Source organism: Xenopus laevis, chromosome 2S, assembly GCF_017654675.1.
Source record: "Xenopus laevis strain J_2021 chromosome 2S, Xenopus_laevis_v10.1, whole genome shotgun sequence".
In the NCBI taxonomy this organism is placed as follows: Eukaryota; Metazoa; Chordata; class Amphibia; order Anura; family Pipidae; genus Xenopus; species Xenopus laevis.
In genome coordinates this window covers 127,111,099-127,133,766 of record NC_054374.1, presented here as the reverse complement: position 1 = coordinate 127,133,766, position 22,668 = coordinate 127,111,099, and the positions used below count along the sequence as shown (strand labels likewise).

Sequence of the window (22,668 nt, the reverse complement as noted above, 5' to 3'; positions counted from 1 at the left end):
GCTAAAGAAAGTATTAACATATGTAATATTTTTTGATGTATGTATGTACAACTTGCAAAAAGAGAACTGCTATGTTTGTGTCCTCCTATGAATAATGGAGCCCCATTGAGTACATACCTCCCAACTGTCCCGGTTTAAGTGGGACAGTCACGATTTTGACATTTCAACAGGCAGCCCAGATTGTTACTGAAATATCTCAACTTTGTCTTTGATCTCCTGCACTGGACAGTCAGAAAAATAGATATAAAGTTTCTAAAACATAATTGCCTTTTGGCAGAGAGCCCAGAATACATGGCAGGTGTACTTTAACAATGTAACAATTTAAGATAAGCAAATAAATAATTGTAACAATTTAAGATAAGCAGGTCTCTTGGGGAAACTGATGTGCAGCTTAAAGGGCAGTTCATCTTCATTAGCAAACTGTAATAACTGCAAAAAAAACACAGAAATGTGTTCAAACTTTCATAACCTGCCCAATTTTGTAAAATTAACATGGTAATTAGGGGCCGCAAAAACAGGCGTGGTCAAATATTTGCGGCTCGGAGCAGCAGCAAACCTTTTTGTCCCTCTTTCTATTTCCAAAATATTGGTAGGTATGAAAGTATGTTTTGCTGAGGCCCGTCCCTGCCTTGGCTAACACTCTACTAAAGACTGTCATGTCTATGTGTTACGCCCGGGGCTATTTGGTGCCTCTATGTCTGTGTGTTTTGCTAAATAAGAGGTTATTAACAAAAACAGCTGTGATGTTTGTTTCCATGTTAGGAACTGTAAATGTTAATGTCATACACAGAGAATATTGATAGAGGCTTCTGATCCACAGTTGAATAGAGGTTATTACAGAATGGACATGCAGGTTGTGGAAGATCAGTTGTTATATCTCCTTTGCTGTGTTATTGGGTTAGCCTTGCCATGAGTATAGGTTATTTTAGTGTTTTAGGCCCAGGCCACATGACCTTCATGCCTCCCCCTAAATAAGGAGTGAGGCAAACTCTAGTACTTACAAGAATTGTTGGGAAGATTTGTTTCCAGGAGCAGCAACATAAATCCTTTCCCTGCAGTGGGCCCAGAAATATGGTGGGATTTTGCACTCATGTGACCACGGGTAATGGCTAGTAAAAGTCCACAAAGCACAGCTTTCCTCTCCAGTACCAAATCAAATATTATTTCATGTATGACAAGAGAAATTGGCTTCTCTATTTTTCTTTGTATTTAACCATGTAAATGGGAAAAAATTTGAATTTAGACATTGTGCCTTTCCAAACGGTGTGCTTAAGTAGTGGCTTTTTGATCTTGTTTTGTCTCCATATTTTATGGTATTTTTGAGGCCTCTAATTGAATTTATAATTATTTTATTTATTGTATTTTTAATGCTGCATACGCAGCTGATGGAGGTTGATGGGAATTGGAGTTAAACAAATTCAGGTCATCTAAATCACAAAAAATGATGGTGGGAACCCTTGAGATGTTGTGAAACTACTGCCCTCATACCTCAGGAAAGGCTTTAGCGCAGGAACATCAGTTGTTTGATATGATAAATCAACTTACCAATGTTTTGGGGATTGGGGCCCTACATTTTTTTGCTGTGGGGTAGTTTCATCACTGCTTTGGGGTTGGTTAGATGGTAGAATGTCTAACACAGCAGTGTATGAGGTTCACCTGCTGTTCATGCTTGTTCTAATAAGATGGAGGGGTGACCTGACTGAGACGGGACTCTGTATGGAGAATGATTTGAGAACCCAGAACACAAGTGACCTTGACTTTGCAACCATATGAAGAGAAGAGCCAGTTGATATCCCCTTTTTAATGGAAGTGTGTGACAGAAGGGAGAGCTCTTGCCGTTCTAATGGTGGGCTAAGGATTGTCCCTGAGGGTAAGTTCAAGCTGCAGTGTGTGTATATGTGACGTGGGCCCTTGCTTTACATCATGGGGGGGGGGGGTTAGGGGGACAGACGCTGCAGGCCTGGAAGAGCACACGCTGATCCTGGCAGGGATTCAGACTCGTTCTCTTCCCACCCATCCACCCCCCCTCCAACCTCCTCCCTTCTTCCCCACTGCGACTGTGCTAGCTAACAATGCAGCACAATAAGCACGGCAGCCGGCTCTCCAAGAGCTTCCATGAAGTGAGAGCAAGAAGGGGAGAGGGGACAAGGTAAGTGTGATGAGGCACAAGGCCTTTCTCTTTGTTACTCCAGACATTTCCTGCAAGTATTTCTATGTGTTTTGGGGCTTAGGAAAAAGGAAACTACATTTTGAGTGTTCTGTAGAGCTCTCTTATTTCCAGCCTCATGTCATTGGCTCTGAACTTGTGCGCTAGTTGTCAGCCTTATCCGGCCAGTACAAGTCATGGCTCTGAAGCTCTCAGTATGTGGTTCCCTAGCTATGCCATGGTACAGCCAGATGTTATCATCTTCAGATGTGCCCCTATTGTCACTGTATTGTTGGGTGCATGTCTGTGAGTGTTGGCACAGGGTCTTGCAAACTTTTTGCTGTTGCTAAACTGCAGGGAGCTGCAGTTTAGCAACAGCTGTGAGGCTGCAACAACATCCCTATTGTTAACATGGCAAATTGTTGCACAAAACAATATATCCTCAGCACTTTATCTGCTTTCCCTCTCATAATCCCTCATGGTTATGATTTGGACCTTGGACCAATGTCCTCTCTGTTGTACCCTGCCCTAGGGGAAAGAACAAGCCACTTCTTAGGCTAGGGGCACACGGCGCGATTTCGCTGCGTTTTTTAAGCCGAAATAGCTTTGCTAACTTGCCCGGAAACGCCCAGCGAGGCAACTTCGGACGACAATAGAAAACGAATCGCCGCGTGTGAATTAGCGCAGCGATTTCGCCGCGATTTGCATTGACGCCAGCGCCAAAGTTAGCAAAGCTATTTTCGGCTTAAAAAACGCAGCGACAACTCGCTTAGCGCAGAATCGCGGCGAAATCGCGCCGTGTGCCCCTACCCTTATGCTGTGGGACAGCTGATTCTTTTCAAGTCTACATCTGTACTTGAATCACTACTCCCAGTATCTTGCAGATATCTTTGGGATGCTGGGTGTCTTAACTAAAATTGGAGGTCACAGGTTGATGTTGAGCTGCAGCTCAGTCTGAGGGCACTATGTACAGAAGTTAGGGGTGTCCGTTTCACACTGGTTCTGCAGCTGTTGTAATGCCATGTGTGTAAGCTGCATATATATTGTGTATTTGTTATAATGTGTGCACATTTGGATCTGAATACACCAACGTATGCCATAAACATAACTTCAGCTCAGGCTTCCCATGAATGGCAAGTTGCTCAGTCTGCGGTTTGGCTCTCTGGAATGTGTTTCAGGGGTCTCTACTACCAGGTCTGGACTGAGAGTCAAAATAGGCCCTGCCTTTTCAGGTACACAGAGGCCCAAACAGCCCCACCAGGCCATTAAATAGTGACTTTCTATGGCACCTTATAGCAGCCCCTCTGGCATTTGCCAGAAGCCCCAGTTGGCAGTCCGGGCCTGTCTAGTACAATACTTGCATAGGGGCTCTCATATACATATATCGAAGTACTGTCTCTTTAAAAAACTTCAACTTTGACACTTCGCCAACTTAAACCTGCCGAATTGCTATGTTAGCCAACATTTGGCTAGGTTTTTAGAAGTCGAAGTGAAATCGCACGATCGTACGATGAAATCGTTCGATTCAAAGTACGATAGAAAATACTTCGACTTTGAATGTCTAAGTAACCTATTCGATGGTCGAATTTTCGAAGATTTTTGCACTTTGAAATTCGACCCTTAATAAATCTGCCCCTAGGTGTTGTTGGTGTTTCTGCTGTGCACATGGTGCTGAACAAGGTCACAGTTTTCCCTGTGTATGTTAAGCAGACTGTGCCTCTCTTTGCTAATACCAATGGTCTGCAGATGTCCTGTTTGCACAATGTCATTTATTAAGTAATACAGTTTGCAGACACAATAATTCACTTATAATCCAGATGCATTATATGCAAAAGTCAGTAACGGCAGAAAATTCTGGTTCTTTGCCATATCATTTTAGGAACACTGTTCTGGCCACTAATAGGTTAAAACAAAGGCAATAATCTGCACATCCATTGCAGAGCTGTGCATCCTGGGACAGTGAATTTACGGTTAAGCAATTCCGTGTCAGTCGTGTATGCCAGCTATAAACAATTTTATGTATTATGTATTTGTGTGTTTAAAACTGTAATTACCCAGGTCCAAATACAGGTATAGGATCCCTTATCCGGAAACCCGATATCCAGAAAGCTCCGAATTACGGAATGGCTGGCTCCCATAGACTCTATTTTATCCAAATAATCCAAATTTTTAAAAATGATTTCCTTTTTCTCTGTAATAATAAAACAATACCTTGTACTTGTCCCAACTAAGATATAATTAATCCTTATCGGAAGCAAAACCAGAAAATTGGGTTTATTTAATGTTTAAATGAATTTCTAGTAGACTTAAGGCATGAAGACCCAAATTACAGAAAGATCCATTATCCGGAAAACCCCAGGTCCCGAGCATTCTGGATAACAGGTCCCATACCTGTAATATAAAACACCAATGTTTTCCTCAGCTCTATACAATATATGGGTGTATACAATGAATATACAGATTATTACATACAAAAATATAACAGATTCAAGAGGTTAAAAGGGCCTGGCCCGAAGAGCTCACAATCTAAATACAGTTTGTTTCCTTTTAATTTCACTTCATTTCTTTTTCAACCAGCTTCACGATAAAATATCATTATTGTAAGAGGCATTTTTTTTTGCTTTTTCTTTGCCCATGTGTCTGACACTGAGCATCACTTCAGCCCTTGCTCGAGTCTATAAAGTAGGGTTAGTATGGCAGCTGCCCGTAAAGATACTCCTTGGAACCAGTGCTTGCTGAATGTAGGATTTACAGACAAGCTAATTTCTGCCTCACACTTGTAGCTTGTCCATGTTGTGTCTGCCAGTCAAGTATTCAGAACAGCAGGAGGGCCACAATTCTACTTCTTACACCTTGTATGTACAGTATTTCCATCACTTCTACAGGATATGTTATTTTACATTGCATTTACCGAGAATGGCTTTCAATGGCAGAACCCATTCCCCACATTTCATTCTCATTGTAAGTTTTTATTTAAAAGTATTAAAGTAATGTCTAGGACAACTGAAATGCTACTATTAATATAAAGGTATAGGATCCATTATTCGGAAAGCTATTGTCCAGAAATCACTGGAATGTCATCTCCCATAGACTCCATTTTAATTAAATAATTCAACATTTTCAAACATATTTCTTACTTTACAGTGCTACGCAATATGTTGGCGCTATATAAATACATGTTAATAATAATAATAATAATAATAATAATAATAATAATAATAATATTTCCGTTTTCTCTGCAATAACAAAACAGTACATTGTACTTGATCCTACTAAGATATAATTAATTCTTATTGGTGGGGAAACCATCATTTTGGGTTATTTAATGTTTAAATGATTTTTAACTAGGATTATGGTATGGAGATCCAAATAACCCAAAGACCCTTTATCAAGAAAACCTTTGGTCCTGAGCATTCTGGATAACAGTTTTTTTGCATATGTTAAATTTCAACGAATTTTTCCTTAACGTGGCTTTTAGGCTTTTTTTTATTCTGCACTGTATGGGGTTTTCTATTGGGTTATATGGGTACATTTATACTTGTCGTCCTCTTAAGAAGAGGTAAACAAACACACTGCAATAAAGGTCAAGACTCCGGCTTCATGTACGTGGTAGGAATAACCAATGTGTAAAAAAGCAAAGAAATATTTTGATTTCATTTGATGTAACTGGTCCTTTAAACATGTGTTTTTCTAGTAACCTTAACGTTTTTTGACTGTCTGTTTGGTGTTTGTCATTTTACCTAATAAAAGGGACCCCAAAGCTAAAAACATAAAGCTTTGCCTTGCTGCAGTGTGAAAAACTTCAGTAGATAAGAGAGAGCTGTTTCATCCCTCGCCTACCCTAAAGTCCTTTGAGCTTGGGAGTTTTTCAGGTCAGATACCAAGGACTAGGAATTAATTTAAATTGTCCTCATGTCACCAGCACGCTACATTGCTCCAATGGTTATGGCAGAGACAATTTCCTCCGAGCAGATTTCTGATCGGTATTTTGGCATGGGACAGAGGAATCAAGAGCTTCTGCATTTGCTGCAACCTGCAATGCAGTGTTCTACCCCAGGACTCGGCAATGAAGTTACAGAATGTGCAGGACCTGATCTAGATTTCTAAATTTTTAATATAGAGATCTGTACCTGCATTAAAGGCTCATGGCACGGGCTCTCATGTGCTGAAATAAATGTATTCGCTTTGTTTTAAAGGAATTCTCAAACCCGTTGTGAAATTAATTTCTTAAGATGAAAATGATTTACCCAGCATCAAATCTGCTAAAAAACAGTTCTATAGGTTTCAGAAATCCACACCTATATATAATATGTATGGCAGCAATGTCAGACTTGTAGCTTTCCTGCTGTGTTGATCCACAACTCCCTGCACGCTGCGGGTTTTTAACAGCTGGGAGCCATGACTTTGACAACTTTGCTGCATGGCCATAGTTTATTAAATCCTTTGAAACCTTCCCTGTATATCTGTTAGTGGAAGCCTCATTAGGCAGCACATTCCTCATATTCAATTCCCATGCTGAAATGGCTTTAATTTAACCTAAATAGATGCCACAGGGAGATTTGCATGAACCATCCCCCAGTGAGATTCTTTCAACTTCATTGTATTTGTTTGGAGCAAAGTATTGTTAGTTTAGTGCAGAAAACGAAGAGTTCCATCGGGCTACCTCTATCATTCTAATATTCCATTCTCTATTATGGCTTTAAGTTTTGCTTTTATATAAAAGACTTTTTAAGTGTAACTTCAGGCAATACCATGGATTGTATAGCTCATACACAAATCTGCCATGAATATTCAGCTTCCTCCAGACCCACTGTTTGTGGATAGAATGTGACCAGCAGAGCTGCTAGGGCTGTTTTGGTTATTTCCCATCCCCATAACTTTTACCTGGTTTGATGTAGGATAGAGAAGGTGGCTGGAGGAAGGTCATTATAGAAAGACTTGATCCATTGTTTAGCAGTTTTCAATAACAGTTTACTGTTTAACAGGGGGAGGACATAGATAAATGTGTCATAAGTGAAGTCACATTAAGGTTCTTGCGAGCACAAGCAATACAAATCCGCAGTCCTTTGCATAATTAGCTTTGTGATAAAGAACCGTGAAGAACAGGATGGGGGGGGAGGTTAGTTTATACAGAGGGCTGCCAATTTGTCTTGAATGTACTCATACAAACAGCAATACATACAAGTAGCATGTGACTTTATTTAAAATTGATAGTACAAGAAATAGGAAAGAATGTACATATTTCTTAATTTAGCCAGACAAAAAGTATTTTCTGCACAAACCATATTCATTGAACTAATTTGAAAAAGGGAGCACACTGGTCCTTTAAGCCCAAGGCAACATCCCTGGTTTATGTAATTCTCTCTGCCCTCAGATGGGGGCCCCAGCCTCCCTGCAGTCCCAAGGGTCCACAGCCCTTCCCTTTAGACTGATGCCTGTGATTACAGTGTGGGGAAGTCCTTTTCCTTTGAGACTCCTCAATTCCGCATAAGAAAGCTTAAATGTTTTCTCACAGGGCAAGTCGGAAGTGTGAAGGCCAATTTCCTTGCATAGAAGCCTGTGCTGTGAATGTGTTTACATTTAGACTAGTAAATGTTACAGCTTGTCCCGTGCCTCATAGGGATGCTAATGCAGCCTTTGTGTTTGTACATAGCCTGTCTTTCCTGATCCTTATTGTTATGTCACATGTTCCTTTTTATACGGCAGACTTTACACCCTTCCTATTCACTTTCATGTGTATTTCTCCAAATGCATATTGCACCTCAGGGGCATTACTATATGGCCTTGGGCCCCCAGCAAGACATTTTTAAGGCTCCCCACCAAGGCATGCATGCATGTTACCCCGTGATACCTCATGGCCAACCACAAATGTCCCAGTTCTGTTGATAGGGGCCCCCCATAGCCCCTAACATTAAACCACGTGTTGTGATCCCCCATTCAATATGAATGTCATTAAGCCTTTTTAAATGTATTTTATGGTGTAACTGAATCAGTGAAATCCAAACACAGCTTCATATAATGTGTTCTGTTTAGGGAATGGTTTAATATGGTGTCCATTAAATCTTTCAGCTAGTAATTTATTTAGCCCATATATGATAAAATTAAAATTGTCTGTTTGTTGTTTTACCACTGGGCTTGCTATTTTGTTGTTTATGCAGAATGCATCAGTTGCAACAAGAATATATTACCTTAGTGTAGGTCAGTGATCCCCAACCAGTAGCTCGTGAGTAACATGTTGCTCTCCAACCCATTAGATGTTGCTCTCAGTGGCCTCAAAGCAGGAGCTTAATTTTGAATTCCAGGCTTGGAGGAAAGTTTTGGTTGCATAAAAACCATGTGTACTGCCAAACAGAGCCTCAATGTAGGTGACGATCCACATTTGTCACCCCAAGAACATTTTTCATGCTTGTGTTGCTCCCCAACTCCTTTTACTTCTGAATGTTGCTCACGGCTTCAAAAGGTTGGGGACCCCTGGTGTAGGTTATCCTATATTGGACTGTAGAAAGAACTGATGACCGGTGCTCAGATAAAATATATAAATGAAAAAAACTTGCATATTGGAAGGAAAGAATTCTTAATATGCCTTAATTGCCAGTACTTGTTCTGCTGGTTTCCGTTGATGCCATTTCTGATGTTTGATTTCTGTTAGACACAGAGTTCCTGTTCGGGGATCTAAACACACAATTATTCTAACATGACAGATTCTCTTTTGGGTTCTCCAGGAATTAAGTGACGTCAAATCGCAGTTTAGTGAGAGCAGAGGTAGTGTAAGGTAAATGGCATTGTCTAGATTAACTGCTGTGTTGCTGAATAGCTCTTCAGCGCTGTTCTGTAATGCGGCGCACTGTGTCGTTTCTAATTGACAGCGGCGAGCTTAAAGAGCATACATATTTAAGGAGGTCACATATGACATGGTAACAAATGTGATTGAAGTCTCTGGGGAGAAGTAGCCTAAGGTTTACCGACTTGATCTGTTATTATTACTGTAGAACGGCATTAAAAAAAAGAGGGGTTTCTAGCCTTCTGACCCTGAAGTAATAGAGTTGCTACTCTGTGAAGCATAACGAATGGCTTATTTTAAGAGAATCTAAAGTCGAATAAGAATGTGGCTAGAAATGCTGCTTTTTATGTACCAAACTGACTTTGCCAGACCAGAGGTTTAGGGGCTCTGCAACAGTATTCTCCCATTTCTTCAAAGGCCATTTTTTGTTTGTCAGTGACACTGCACATGCTCAGTGTGCATTAAGCCTGTTGACATAACATTAGCTGAAGGTGAGCTAACATCTTTAGAAGTTGATGCTGTGTGGCTGATGTTAATTGCACATATATAATATATAAATATATATAAATATATATATATATATATATATATATATATATATATATATATATATATATATATATATATTCCTTTAATTATGCAGAAAGCTGAGCCTAACTGTGCTAAATGTTAATCTCTTTTTGCAGATTGGCTGAAATGCTGCAGGTCCAATGCCCATCCATCTCCTGGGAATGAAATCACAAGAGAGGTGAGTGTAGGAGGGAGCTCTGTCCCCAGATGTACTTAGCTTGGAAAAAAAGAGACTGACCTGCTTCTGTCTCTAAGGCTTTACTATAAAGCTTCCCTAGATGCACGTTCTATGTAGGAAACTGGGCATTGTGGGAAAGCCCTAATCTTCGTAATCCTTCAAACCAGATGGGAGACTTTATTTACTCTGCCGTCATAAAGTGAAACTGAACCACTTTGCATTAGAGGAAAATGCTACAGATCTTCCAAATGCCAACAGATTAATAACCAGATAAACCCCACAGTTTTAATTCTGTATACAGAAAGCAGCCAGACATGATCATGCAGGCCTAATGTTCTACACTAGCCTGGTAAACTGTATTTATTATTATTTAGCAGATGCTTCTATGGGAAAAGTCACTATATACATTTATGTGTATCTATATTATAAGTGTGTGTAGACAGATATACAGTGTATCTATAGGCAAGGCACTAGTGATGAGCAAAAATTTTCTACAAGTTTCGCGGCAAAAATGATGCCCATAGACTCTAATGGGTGAACAAATTTGTTGCGCGTCGAAAAAACGTTAGACCAATGCATTTTTGGAAAATTTTCGCCACTTTGCGAATTTGTGGTGAAGCGAAATACCGTAAGTCAGATTCACCCATCACTACAAGGCACCAGATTTATGGTAAAAGAATCCCCATGCCTTTTACACATTTTGAGATTTGAGTATTTTGACTGTATTCATACAGATTTGTAGGAACCTGTTTAGTTAGTAACATTACATATTTTTAAGTTCTACAGTATTTTGTGCTGCCTGGTTCCCATGCACTGACTTTGCAGCCTTCATTCTGGGCCAGGCATTTTATATTATTAACTAAATGGTAACTTTAGTTTCTTTTCCCCTTTCTACACAGAGAATGACTTCGGAGGTGGAGGATGAAATTCGGCTTCTGACTGGAGGAGCGTCTGAGCCCTTTGTCATTCAGGATCTGTTGGAGAGATTGCGGGAAATAGAGGTATCTGCCTTTGGGACAAGAGCTGTGCCATACTTATAAATGATCTGAGATCATACTGGGAAAATATATAAGGAGAAGACAATATTGCAAATAACTATTCTTGGTACAATATCAATAGATGTTTTAGTTGTTTGTTATTGATAGAGGCTGTGATTGATTGTTTAACCCACCTTGCTTGGGGGGGGCTCATTGATTGGAGACAAGGAAAAGTTAAGATCAGCATCAATGCAATGTTCAGCCGTCCGTATAATTACATTTCTTAGTGATTTTCACTGTATTACCTGCACACATTGATACAAGCTTAGGCTGAATAATTTATTTTTAGCAGCTCAGCAAATTCAGCATATTGGCTGCCCTGAGTTTATTTTTTATACATCTTAGTCTAGTTTGCTGGCAGAGATGGTAGCTGAAATAACCAGACCTATTCCTACAACAACATAAACCTATAAAAAGAACTTTTATATTATTGAATAGCCAATGCACACAAAATACAACCATGACCCATATATGTTCCGATGATTCTGTATCAAGAACCATCCTGACCCATATGCTATGATCCTCTTGTGTCGCACCACCCCATATGTTCTAATATGTTTACTCCCAGATTTTTATTATATATAGATATATATCTATATATATATATATATATATATATATATATATATATATATATATAGATATCTATCTATCTATAATCTATCTATATATCGATATATCGATATATCGATATATCGATATATAGATATATAGATATATAGATATATAGATATAGATATATATATATATATCTTAATCCTTAGCAATTTTAGCAATCTGGGCCCTCTTTTCAGTCATTCAGACTGGTGTCAGGGTAAAGGTGGCCATAGACGCACAGAGAATATCGTACGAAACGAATTTTCGTCCGATATTCGTTGCGTGTATGGTGGAAAAAGAGCCGACCGATAGCAGAAGACTTGGATATCGGTCGGCTCGTCGATCCGGCTGGACGGAAAATTTTGATCGGGTGCCTTTGAAGGGAGCCAAACATCGGCCATTGTTAGTGCTGAATCGTCAGATACAGGTAGAATTCTATTGTTTCTTCCCGTATATCTACCTGTATATCTGACTATTCAACTCTACACGTGTGTATTGAAACGAATGATCTTTCTTGGAAAGATCTTTTCCAAGAAAGATCGTAATTGTCACGTCTATGGCCACCTTAAGAAAGTGCTTCAATAAAGGGTTTTCTGGGGAATATCATCTGTCCTCCATCTAAATGCACTGTGGTTGGTGTCAGAGCTGTGGGAGCAATAATATAACAGCCTTTGTCGTATCCGCATTATGGAGTCCCCAAACAATTTCCTTGGCATTGATGAGATTTAATTTAAGATTCTACTTTATGGAAGCAGCTTAGAAAACAAAAATGGCACAACATATTGGAAACTATCAAAGAGCTATATGAAATTGCTGTATGTTGAGAAGCATTAGGGTCACTGTTAATACAACAAGGGGATTATTTGGGTGCTTTCTAGAAAAGTCACACTGGACAGTTCTAGCCTACAGTACAGACATGCTATAATTTTGAGATATAGTTTTTGTGCATGGAACTCCATTCCATTGAGCCATCAATGCTGGATTACTGCTAAATGCTAGATCCACTAAATCTCCCACTGCAGGGTATACCCCTTATTAAGACCTGAGCTTGCAGTCATCCAGGGTTTTATTTGCTGATTATATAAAGGATTACATGGATGTTTCATCTGTGCCATCCATTACAATGTGTTGTTATTATTTAATAGGAGAGGGCAAACCCATACCCACTAGTCTGTTTTTTTTAGTATGAACTAAAGCATCAGACCAACAGCTGGCGACATGGCAGTCCCAAAAAAAACAAGCATAAAATATATGTGGCTGGTAAACAGGCAGGCCAATCTCAATAATCTCACTCTGCTCAGTAAAGACATTCTAATAAACATTCTGCGAGCTTGTCTTAGGCACTAATGAATGCTAGGGGCTCACTTAAAGTACAACTTTATTTTTACCTCCTCTCCATTCCCTCTCGGCAGCACCTGATTTTGATTTTGGTTATTTAAATGTAGCAAAAGCATTTTGGACTGTTGCCCCTATTTTTCTTTTCTTAGGACAAGTATTTCATATTTGTTTAATAGAGAGAACACTGTGTGTGTTATTGAAATGCTGAGTTCTGCAATTGTAGATGTGCATCTATCACTGTGTCCTTGTGCATTCAAAAGCCTTGGAGCCAATTGAACTGCCAAAACACAAATTGTGGTTTGCTACTAACTACCCATACCTTTAATAAAGTATATTCCCTCTGTATCTCCTCTTACTCTTAAAACAGAAGGATTAAAAAAATGAATTCTAATATATATATATATATATTTATTTAAATATATTTAAAAACAGACACATTTGGGACCACTTACGATAGCATTAAAGGGCACCCTGCTGACCTTCAGATGATGAATTTTGGAGGTATTAAGGGAGATTTGCTTCTCACCTTCAGGTCATTTGACATGTGTCATACTGTTCATTTGATGGATATGAATCAGAATAGGAAAAAATAAAAGTAGAAAATAAGATGGGAAGTATGATTATGATTTTGACAATGTGTAATTAGCCATGTCTGTTACTCTTTCCCCTTTCCACACATCAATGGATTATCTCTGCTCAGTAGTTTATTAGGACACAAAGGGAGAGAAAAACAACATCTGTGCAAGACTCAATGAAAATCCCCTTGGGATTGTACACAAGCCCCTGATGGATGGAGAATTTGTTTGCACACGGATATCATTAGGCAGTGTTTACATCTAAGGCAGTGTGAGTTTTTGGAATTGACCCAAAGGGTTATTGTAGTGGGACACGTGAGAATCCAGAAAGGCAGTGTGTAGTTACTAAAATAAATCACGGTGCCACTGTGACTAGGGCTTTCCTTAAGTGTTAAAGGAGCAGTATATACCAATGTTCATTATGAGAGCTTATATGGAACATAAGAAAAAGGTCAAGCTTAATTTAGGGGTTTTAACATATTTATTTGTTACTGATCAGGTAGTGCACATGCGACATAAAATGTCCTTACAGAACATCTCTTATAACTAGCTTTGCAGAATCCCTATGGGAGGAGAAGGCATTCGTTTTAGTCTGTCAGTGCTAAAAGTGATTGTATTATATTCCTTTCTTTCCCTTCTGGGCTCCCGAAACATAATAAATAGGGGCACATAGAGTGTGACTTAATCATTCTGCTCTCCCCATACAGTTAGTTAAGGGTTGTTTCTTTATATTCAAAAAGAGCTCTAATAATTATGTAGCTGTGTAGGTTTTGTTTTTATAGGAAATCATATAACCATATTTTCCTAAATTTTAAAACAGGAAACAAAGCTTGTATTTGCCAAGTTTATGTATGCATGGTTAAACATTTTAAATGATCAGCTATAATGGACCCAAATAATCTGAATAGCACTGACTAAGAGCAGACATTCAGGGCAGCAATGTGGGGACCCAACTTATAAATTGGCATTTGTAGAGATGAGTGATGCACAGCCGGGACCTTCCACAAGACAGGATTGTGCTTACGTTTCTGAATTCTTTGTTTTGTTTTTTTTTGTTTTTTTTAACTTTGCAGGCAGAAAACACTGCACTTGCTCAAGCCAATGAAACACAGCGAGAGACCTATGAGCGCTGTTTGGATGAGGTACGTGGCCTATTTTCATTTTATGACTTGTTGAAACCAAGGGTGCCATTTTTCAATAGGTAAATGTGCTGGTTTATGGGGTTTTGTCACTTCCTTAAACGGATTTTTCACCTGTAAATTAACTTTTAGTAGAGCATTGTATTGTTGAGACAGTTTTCAATTGGTCTTCATTTTTTTTTATTTGTGTTTTTGTTTTTTTAATTATTTAGCTTTGTGTTCAGCTCTCCAGTTAGAATTTCAGTAGCTATTAGATTGCACCACAGACCAGTTTCAAGCAAGACAATTTTTACGAGGACCGGGGGAGGGGGGGTAGAGTGTAGATGCATGGGTGCATTTCAGCCTTACCAAAAAAACTGTTGAAACAGTATTTGGTCCTTATCTAAATCAGTACAAAGCTTCCTGGGCTTTCGCACAGCTGTTGTCACGGCAATGGTGCATCAGGGAACTGGGATTGCAGGTTATTAGGGCCCTTTTTATTGTTTTTGCAGCTATTATACTTCAACTGGGACCAGATGGGGCCCAGTTCAGCACAGCCTGCAGCCTGCCACTAGTCCTCGGCCCGGTGGTTGGGGACCCCTGTGCCTAGGGTACAACTTACGCTAGCAACCAGGCACAAGGTTGGGCTGCTTTGTCCTTTTAATTGAATGTAACAAATAAAGACGGATGTTTTAACTTTACATTGAACTGAGCGATCCTTGGCCCTAGGAGTGCGCCACAACCTTTGGTTCTTCTTTGTGCAAGTTGCCTCCTTAGCGACAGACTCGGGGAGGCAGCACCCGGGTCACACCACGAAGCGGGCAAGCTTTTCCATATACGGCTGCTCATGGGAGATTTAAAATTGGGGTAACACTTGCCATGGATGGATTTGCCCAACGTAATAAGAGCGGGGTTCAGGGCATAGTGCGCCCGAACCACTTTGTTTAAACGGTAAAAGTATTTTCTAGGAAACTCCGAAAAGGGAGCTGGACTTTGATGTATATAACTGTTTAAACCTGCAATCTTAAACATCTGGTTTTGTTTTAAACCTCTGGTGTTGGTGGACCATAACTCCCAGCATTCCCTGATAGTATGATGGGGGTGGTCATGGTCTAGTAACAGGTAGGGAGTTGTTACCCAATGAGTTACAGTTACCAGTTTGCTACAGAAACTGTTAAAAACCAAAATAGCTTGATGATAAGCGTGTGGGAATGCAGATATTTAACTGCCCACGGCTGGCTTCAATTATTGTGTCACCAAGATGGAATGCCGGAAATCTAGTTCTGCATTTAAATTCCATAGATAAGAATATCATATATGTAGCCAGCTACACGCTCATCAGAAATGGAGTCATGCGCGGAGCTGTCCCACAGTGTAACTGTAACAAGAACAGCTTAGTATAATTCAGGGCAGACAATGGGTTTTCTGCCTTTTGAAGTCTTTGAAATTGCGAGAAGGGCCTCATTTCTTCAGTTTAACCTTCACACCGAGTGAAGCAGATGGGTGCCTTAATCTCTGCAGCCTTGATTTTCACACATCCATATCTATGAATAGAGATCCAGACAGTCCAGTCCTGTGCTGAGCTGAAATGGAAAGGCTCTTCTTAATCATTCCAGGGACATGAGTTTGAGGATTAGAATAAATGCCTGAACTACCATAGCTCTCTCCTTAAAGGAATTGTTCAGTGTAAAAATAAAAACTGGGTAAATAGGTAGGCTGTGCAAACTAAAAAATGTTTCTAATATAGTTAATGTAATATATAAAGGCTGGAGTGACTGAATGTCTAACATAATAGCCAGAACACTACTTCCTGTTTTTCAGCTCTCTTGGTTTACACTGACTGGTTACCCTGGTAACCAGGCAGTAACCAATCAGAGACTTGAGGGGGGGCACATGGGTCACATCTGAGCTGAATGCTGAGGATCAATTGCAAACTCACTTAACAGATATGTACCATGTGGCCCCCCTTCAAGTCACTAATTAGCTCCGAGTTATAGAGCTGAAAACAGGAAGTTGGATTCTGGCTATTATATTAGACATCCAGTCACTCCTGCCTTTATACATTACATTTTTGGCTAACTTACTATATTAGAAACAATCTTTATTTTGCACAGCCTATCTATTTAACCAGTTTTTATTTTTACACTGAACTGTTCCTTTAAGTGCGCTTTTCAGCCAGCCATCATTGTAATGGTCTTAGGTTGGACTTAATACTGAGGCTGCTACAGTGACGAATCCATTGGTCAAATGTAATAGTTTAAAAGGGATGCAACCTGTACAAATTCTGATGACTAGCATTGGGCTTTGGTTTTCTTTGTGTGTATCATCTTACTTTCCCAGGGTTCCCTTCAGGGCAGTATTTATATATAGGCACTAGGGTTGCCACCTTTTCTGGAAAAAAATACCAGCCTTCCTATATTTTTAAGGTTTTTCCCTGTAAATAACATTGGCATCAGGCAACATTTTTACTGGCCAGGCCGGTAAAATACTGGCAAGGTGGCAACCCTAATAAGCACCCAAGGGCCTGTGCCTAGGGCGGCAGCTTTTTGGGGGTGGCCTCTGGATTTAATACATTTTTAAAAGAAAAACAAAAATCCCCCAACCGTCACCATGGGACACTTACTGCATTAATCTGCTGGGGGGGAGGGTCCAGATCTTGTTGTGTTAAAAATAAGGGAAGCACTGAATCCAGGATTCCCCTTCCCATCCCTAATTTGCATATGCAAATTAGGATTTGGTTTGGTATTCGGCTGAATCTTTAGCGAAGGATTCGGGGGTTCCACCGAATCCAAAATAGTGGATTCGGTGCATCCATAGTTGAAAGGAAGTGACATCACACAGAACAATGCACATGATGTCACTTCCAAATGTTTGCAAGCTGTAAGGTCTGGCATTGAACCTAAATACAGCCCTGATTCCCAAGGACCTAAGTTAGACTCGCACATGTTCAATATTGTCAGAGAATGTTACAGTACTGGCTACACAAGGCAAAGGTAAAATAGTAGCATTATGATAGGAAGGGCCAGGGCAGCCTGGGAAAAAGATATCAATTGAATTTGCTGGAATTGCCTAACAAATTGGCACCCAGTGTTGTATTTGGCTTTTCTTTTCCTTTAAAGGAAATGTAAAGGCAAAAAAAATAAAATCCCATTTTTACTTTCTTTAATGAAAAATAAATCTATTTCCAATATACTTTAATTAAAAAATACTTGCTCTGACTGTGCAGTTAGAGACCGTCTGATGTTTCCCATCTGCAACAATCATACTTTCAAATGGCAGGGGGAGGGACTCAAGCAGCTTTGTTTGTTTCCCTGTAGAGCAGCCGGCAACCATGTAGAGATTTATATCTGCAGCAGTCAGACCAAGTAAATGAAAGGGGAATTTCACTGATTACAGTACAGTCAGGTTTCTTATAAAAAATGTACATATTTTTTATTGGGGATAGGTTTCTTTTTCAGTTAATAAAGTAAAAATGGGATTTTATTTTTGCCTTTACTTCCTGTTTCCAACTCCAGCTGCAGGGACAAAGATCATGGAGCCAGATTTAAACAGATAAACTGGGATTCTATTTGGAGGATTTTTTTGCTGCAGTCACTGGTTCTGGAGAGTTGGAGAAAGTTTGTATCAAACAATACTAAAAATATAAAATCCATATTAGATTACATGACAACACAGGACCCAGTGTGGTTTGCATATTCTGATTATTAATCAGTCTTGCTGTATCTGCTTCAATGGCAGATATTATTTGACTTGTGCTCTTTTAATAATTTATGAGGATCCCTAAGCAGCAGCCCAGACCACACTGAGCATGTGCATGACCTTGGTCTTGCAAAGATGTTTAACAAAGTTACAAGATGGTGACCCCCCCCTGTGGCCAACTTTGAAAGCATAAATCATTTGTTTAATTGGGCTTGTGGTGCAGTAAGTTCATGTTTATGTTTAGTATACAAAATACAGCATTTCTAGCCTTATTCTGTTTTAGACTTTAGTTTCCCTTTAAGGAAAGTTGAGTATGTTTTGTTTTCTTGGGTCCACATGATTGTGTGTGTATACTAGTATGGAGGGGTCTTAGGGGCATTGACTGGTAGGTAGCTTTATTACTTATAAAATTACTTGTTCTATGATAGATGGCCATTTGACTGCTGCTTTAGTGGACACAGTAGTTTTGAAAGTGCCCCTTTCCACCTCTCACCAACCCTGATTACACTGAATGTAAAGCATTGTATTAAACACACCTAGTGTAGTGACAGTTGGACCTAAATGCAAGAATGAGATCCTGGTGCTGAGATCTGCTTGTCACTACTTTTTGTTGTCTCTGACAAAGTGCTTCCATTCACTCCTTTCAGGACTGATGATGGAATTACAAGTGTCTTGCCTGTGTTTTCTGCAGACACAATGCCCCATGTGCCATAACCCTTAGAGGCACCTAAGGGCAAAGGCACATGGAGCTTAGGCTCTGCTGCTCTCGGCCTAAGTATTTTTTGCAGGCTGAGAGAAGTAGATCCCTCTGTGCTCCTTATCTATTGATTTGAATTTGATGCCCCTGTGTACAGTCACACAAAGTGGAGGTCACTCCAAATACGCGAAAGGACTAAATGCACGCGGAAGCAATTCACTTGAATGGAAGTGGGGTATAGTGTGGATCCACTTCACTGAGCCTGCAAAAGAGAGCAGCAGAGCGTATGCTCCATGTGCCCCTGCTCTAAAAGATTTTGTTGTGGTGGCCAGTAATGTATTTGCACAAATTTTTTTATGCCACTATGATGATAATCCCTGTTAAAGGCAGTAAATCCTGCAGTGAAGCAAACAGTGGCTTTCGGACAGGAACCGTGTGGTCAGAATATTCTATTATTTATGTTCTCTATTAATAATAATTGCATAAAACAAGTACAAAAGTGGTTGTGTAACTCTTCCACATGGATGTAAATGCTGTTCTCTCCACTCTGACTATAAATTTTGTTGGCACAAGCAGCCTGTTCGAAATAAAAACCTAAAGCAGATATTGTATTCATTTCTAACAGCAGTAACTTGATTTTTTTTTTTCATCCTGTGACTACTTGCCAGCAATTTATATTTAGCCTACATTATACAGAATGACTGCAGGCCTATGGTATCACTTGTGAGACTTATTACAAAGTTGCAAAGGGGAAAAAATAGCTGCATTTGCAAAACATGTTTTCAGCTGTAATTCTCGGCTCCGACATCAAAGAATGTTTATTACGGCTGACTCGCATACCATCATATTTAAAGCATGCAGTTTCTTTTAATTTGTATGTGTTAGGCCAGATTTAATGAATAATGGGCACTAAGCCTTGCTTTTTATTTAATACGTTGCTTTCGGGGCTGTCTATAGAGACTGAAATAACAGGCTTGATTTTCTTTGTCTATAGAGCAGTATATACTGAACAGAAAATCCAATCACATTGTGAAAATGTTTTAGTTCTAGAGCCCCAAGTTAATGCATTGGTCAAATTCATTGTATTGAAGCTTATAGAGTATAAACGGAGACGGTTTGACTTCTGTACCTTTCCCCCACAGGTTGCAAACCATGTTGTTCAGGCTCTTCTCAATCAGAAGGTAAGAAAACTCTTTTTATAATAATAATAATAATTCCTGGTAGCTAAATGTTACATTTAAGCCACACAGATGTTATTCTTTAAAAGACAATTAAACCCTCTCACCGTGAACAGAACTGAACTCTGGTATATGGTAGAGGGGCTGCTGTGAGGTACAATCGAGAGACACTATATATTGGGCCTCTGTGTACTTATAATCTCAGGGTCACGTCCAGACTGGCATTCAAAATAGGCCCTGTCATCCTTAATTGTAGCCCTCATGTACCCTCTCCAGTAGCATCCCTTGCTCAAATTAAACCAAAAACCCACAGTACTTGCTGTCCAAATATGACGTGTAAGGCTCTCTAGTTGCCATAGCGGAGCAAGAGCATGCACACTGGATTCTGATCTGTCTCTGCTTCCAGTGTGCATGCTTCTGATGGAAAATCCACATCAGGAGACCAGGCACTGAATGCAGCACTGATGGCTGTCAACTTTGCTGCCCAACTCCATATTCAGAGAGCAGGTAAAGGGAGGCGAGCAGCATGGGGTAAGGGCCATTGAACTGAACTGGAAAGTCTTTAAGGAAAACCATACACCCCGAACAATATAGGTAGGTCTCTATGAAAATATATTACATAAAACAGCTCATATGTAAAACCCTGCTTCATGTAAATAAACCATTTTCATAATAATATACTTTTTTAGCATTACCGTATGTGCCATTAAAATCATAAATCGAAAATTGCCATTTTAAAAATAATGGCTCCCCCCTGGGATCATAGGATTCACGGTGCACACAAACATACCAAACATGTTAGGTCACATGAGCCTTTCTGGGTTTTGCTTCCACACTTCTTCCTGTTACAGTTAGAGTTGCAGTATTTCTGGTCAGGTGATCTCTGAGGCAGCACACAGACCATCACTAAATGGTGGTTCACGGCAAGAGATTAAAAGGGCAAAATTTACTTAAATATATATTCCAGTTTGATAAGATTCTTTAATATGCCACCTAATTTGATATAAACAATCTGTTGCTTTAGTATTCATTTTGGGGGTATAGTTTTCCTTTAATCTTTTGACACAAAGCGTTTTCTGGTGTTTGTCTCCACGTCATTTCCCAGGGATAAGCTGCCAAAACCAATGACACGAATTGTCTCTGAGAAGAGTCCATGAGAGCTGCTGATGTTATTGCACATGAGAACAATTATCAACTTAAAACACAAATGCACACAGTCTGTGGCGATAATCACTTGCTTGTGCCATGACCACAGCAATTCTCAGATTTTCTATTTTTGGTGTTTTGTCTAGGCGACATTTCCTTCCCATAATAAACAAGTGCAATGGGCTAACTCTTCTGCGCAATTATAACATGAGCCTTTTTATACAGAATTAATCAACTTTTCATGTCCGTGTAAAATCTTGACCCTTTCAGTTCTTACCCACTATGCAATGGGATTTTAACGTGTTAGTGTGATCCAATGAATTATATAATATTGTGATATTAATGATCAAATTGCAGGTGCATCTAATAATAATCTATGAGCTGTGGCAGCTTTGGTTGCACTTCTAAGTTATGTACACAGTCATTAGCCCTAGCTCGTTATGTACACAGTCATTCGCTCTAGCTCTCAGTATTTACAAATCCTCATACATTTTTGGGTCTGCTCTGATTATTTTTCTTTTTTGCAACTTCAGGAGCCCATGTATATGTAGTTGCAGAACTTGCAGCCTTGTGACTGCCAATTTATATAAAACAAGGATCTTTATCCTGAGTGTGACATCACAGGCATTGAGCTACCAACAGGCAATACATCAGTTTCCAGATCCCTCCATACCACCACATTCCTTTACTACAATGCACCTTTTCTCTCTCTCTCACAAAATAAATACTATCGACTAGGGGTCCCCAAACTTTTTTTACCTGTGAGCAAGATGTAAAAATAGTCGGGGAGCAACATAAACATGAAAATTGTTCCTGGTTGGTGGGAAATAAGTGCTGTGATTGACCATCTGTAACCCCTATGTGGACTGTTGGCCTACCGGAGGCTTTGTTTAGCATTACACCTGTTTTTTATGCAGCCAAAACTTGCCTGGAATTCTGAAATTAGCACCTGCTTTGAGGCCACTGGGATCAACATCCAAAGATGTTACACATGAGCCACTGGTTGTGGACCACTGCTATAGATGAAGGATTCCCAACCTTTTTTTTTTTTTGTAATGTAAAAGAAGTTGGAGTCCAACATAAACATGCAAAAAGTCCATGTGGGTGCCAAATATGGCCTGTGATTGGTAGACCCTATATGGACTCACAGCCTACAGGAGTATCTTTTTGTCAGTACACCAGTTTTTATGCAAACAAAACTTGCATCCAAGCCTGGAATTCAAAAATAGGCACCTGCTTTGAAGCCTCTGGGAGCAACAGCCAAAGTGTCCTCTCCTATCTGATTTTTTTTAAATGGAACACATTTATGGTATCCCTGTTAAAACCAAAATGGTTTGTTCACAGGATCTGCGTGAAGAATGCATCAAGCTGAAGAAGAGAGTGTTTGACCTTGAGCGCCAAAACAGAACTTTAAATGACCTCTTTCATAAGAAGCTGCAGCTCTCCTCTGGATCATCCCCTGAGGTACCAAGTCACATCCATGAACACAATTGACAGCCAGTAAACGATACCCCTGATTATGTTCTTTTATGTGTATAACAGTATATGGTCTACTTCTTTTGCTCAATATTTAAGGAATTGCCTGTTTCTACCTTGATATGAATGTGT

General features: G+C 39.6%; 1 protein-coding gene across 5 annotated transcripts in view; it reads left to right on the top strand.

Moving 5' to 3' along the window:
• nckap5l.S (NCK-associated protein 5-like S homeolog) overlaps positions 1-22,668 on the top strand; it is a 65,337-nt gene that overhangs the window by 31,813 nt on the left and 10,856 nt on the right. For 3 of the 5 annotated variants that reach the window (XM_018247906.2, XM_041582914.1, XM_041582915.1), the window contains 6 exons: positions 1,683-1,870; positions 9,614-9,675; positions 10,575-10,676; positions 14,296-14,364; positions 19,879-19,917; positions 22,405-22,524. In XM_018247906.2, coding sequence (XP_018103395.1) covers positions 1,804-1,870; positions 9,614-9,675; positions 10,575-10,676; positions 14,296-14,364; positions 19,879-19,917; positions 22,405-22,524 — 459 coding nt within the window. In that variant the 5' untranslated portion in view covers positions 1,683-1,803. 5 annotated transcript variants of the gene reach the window in all.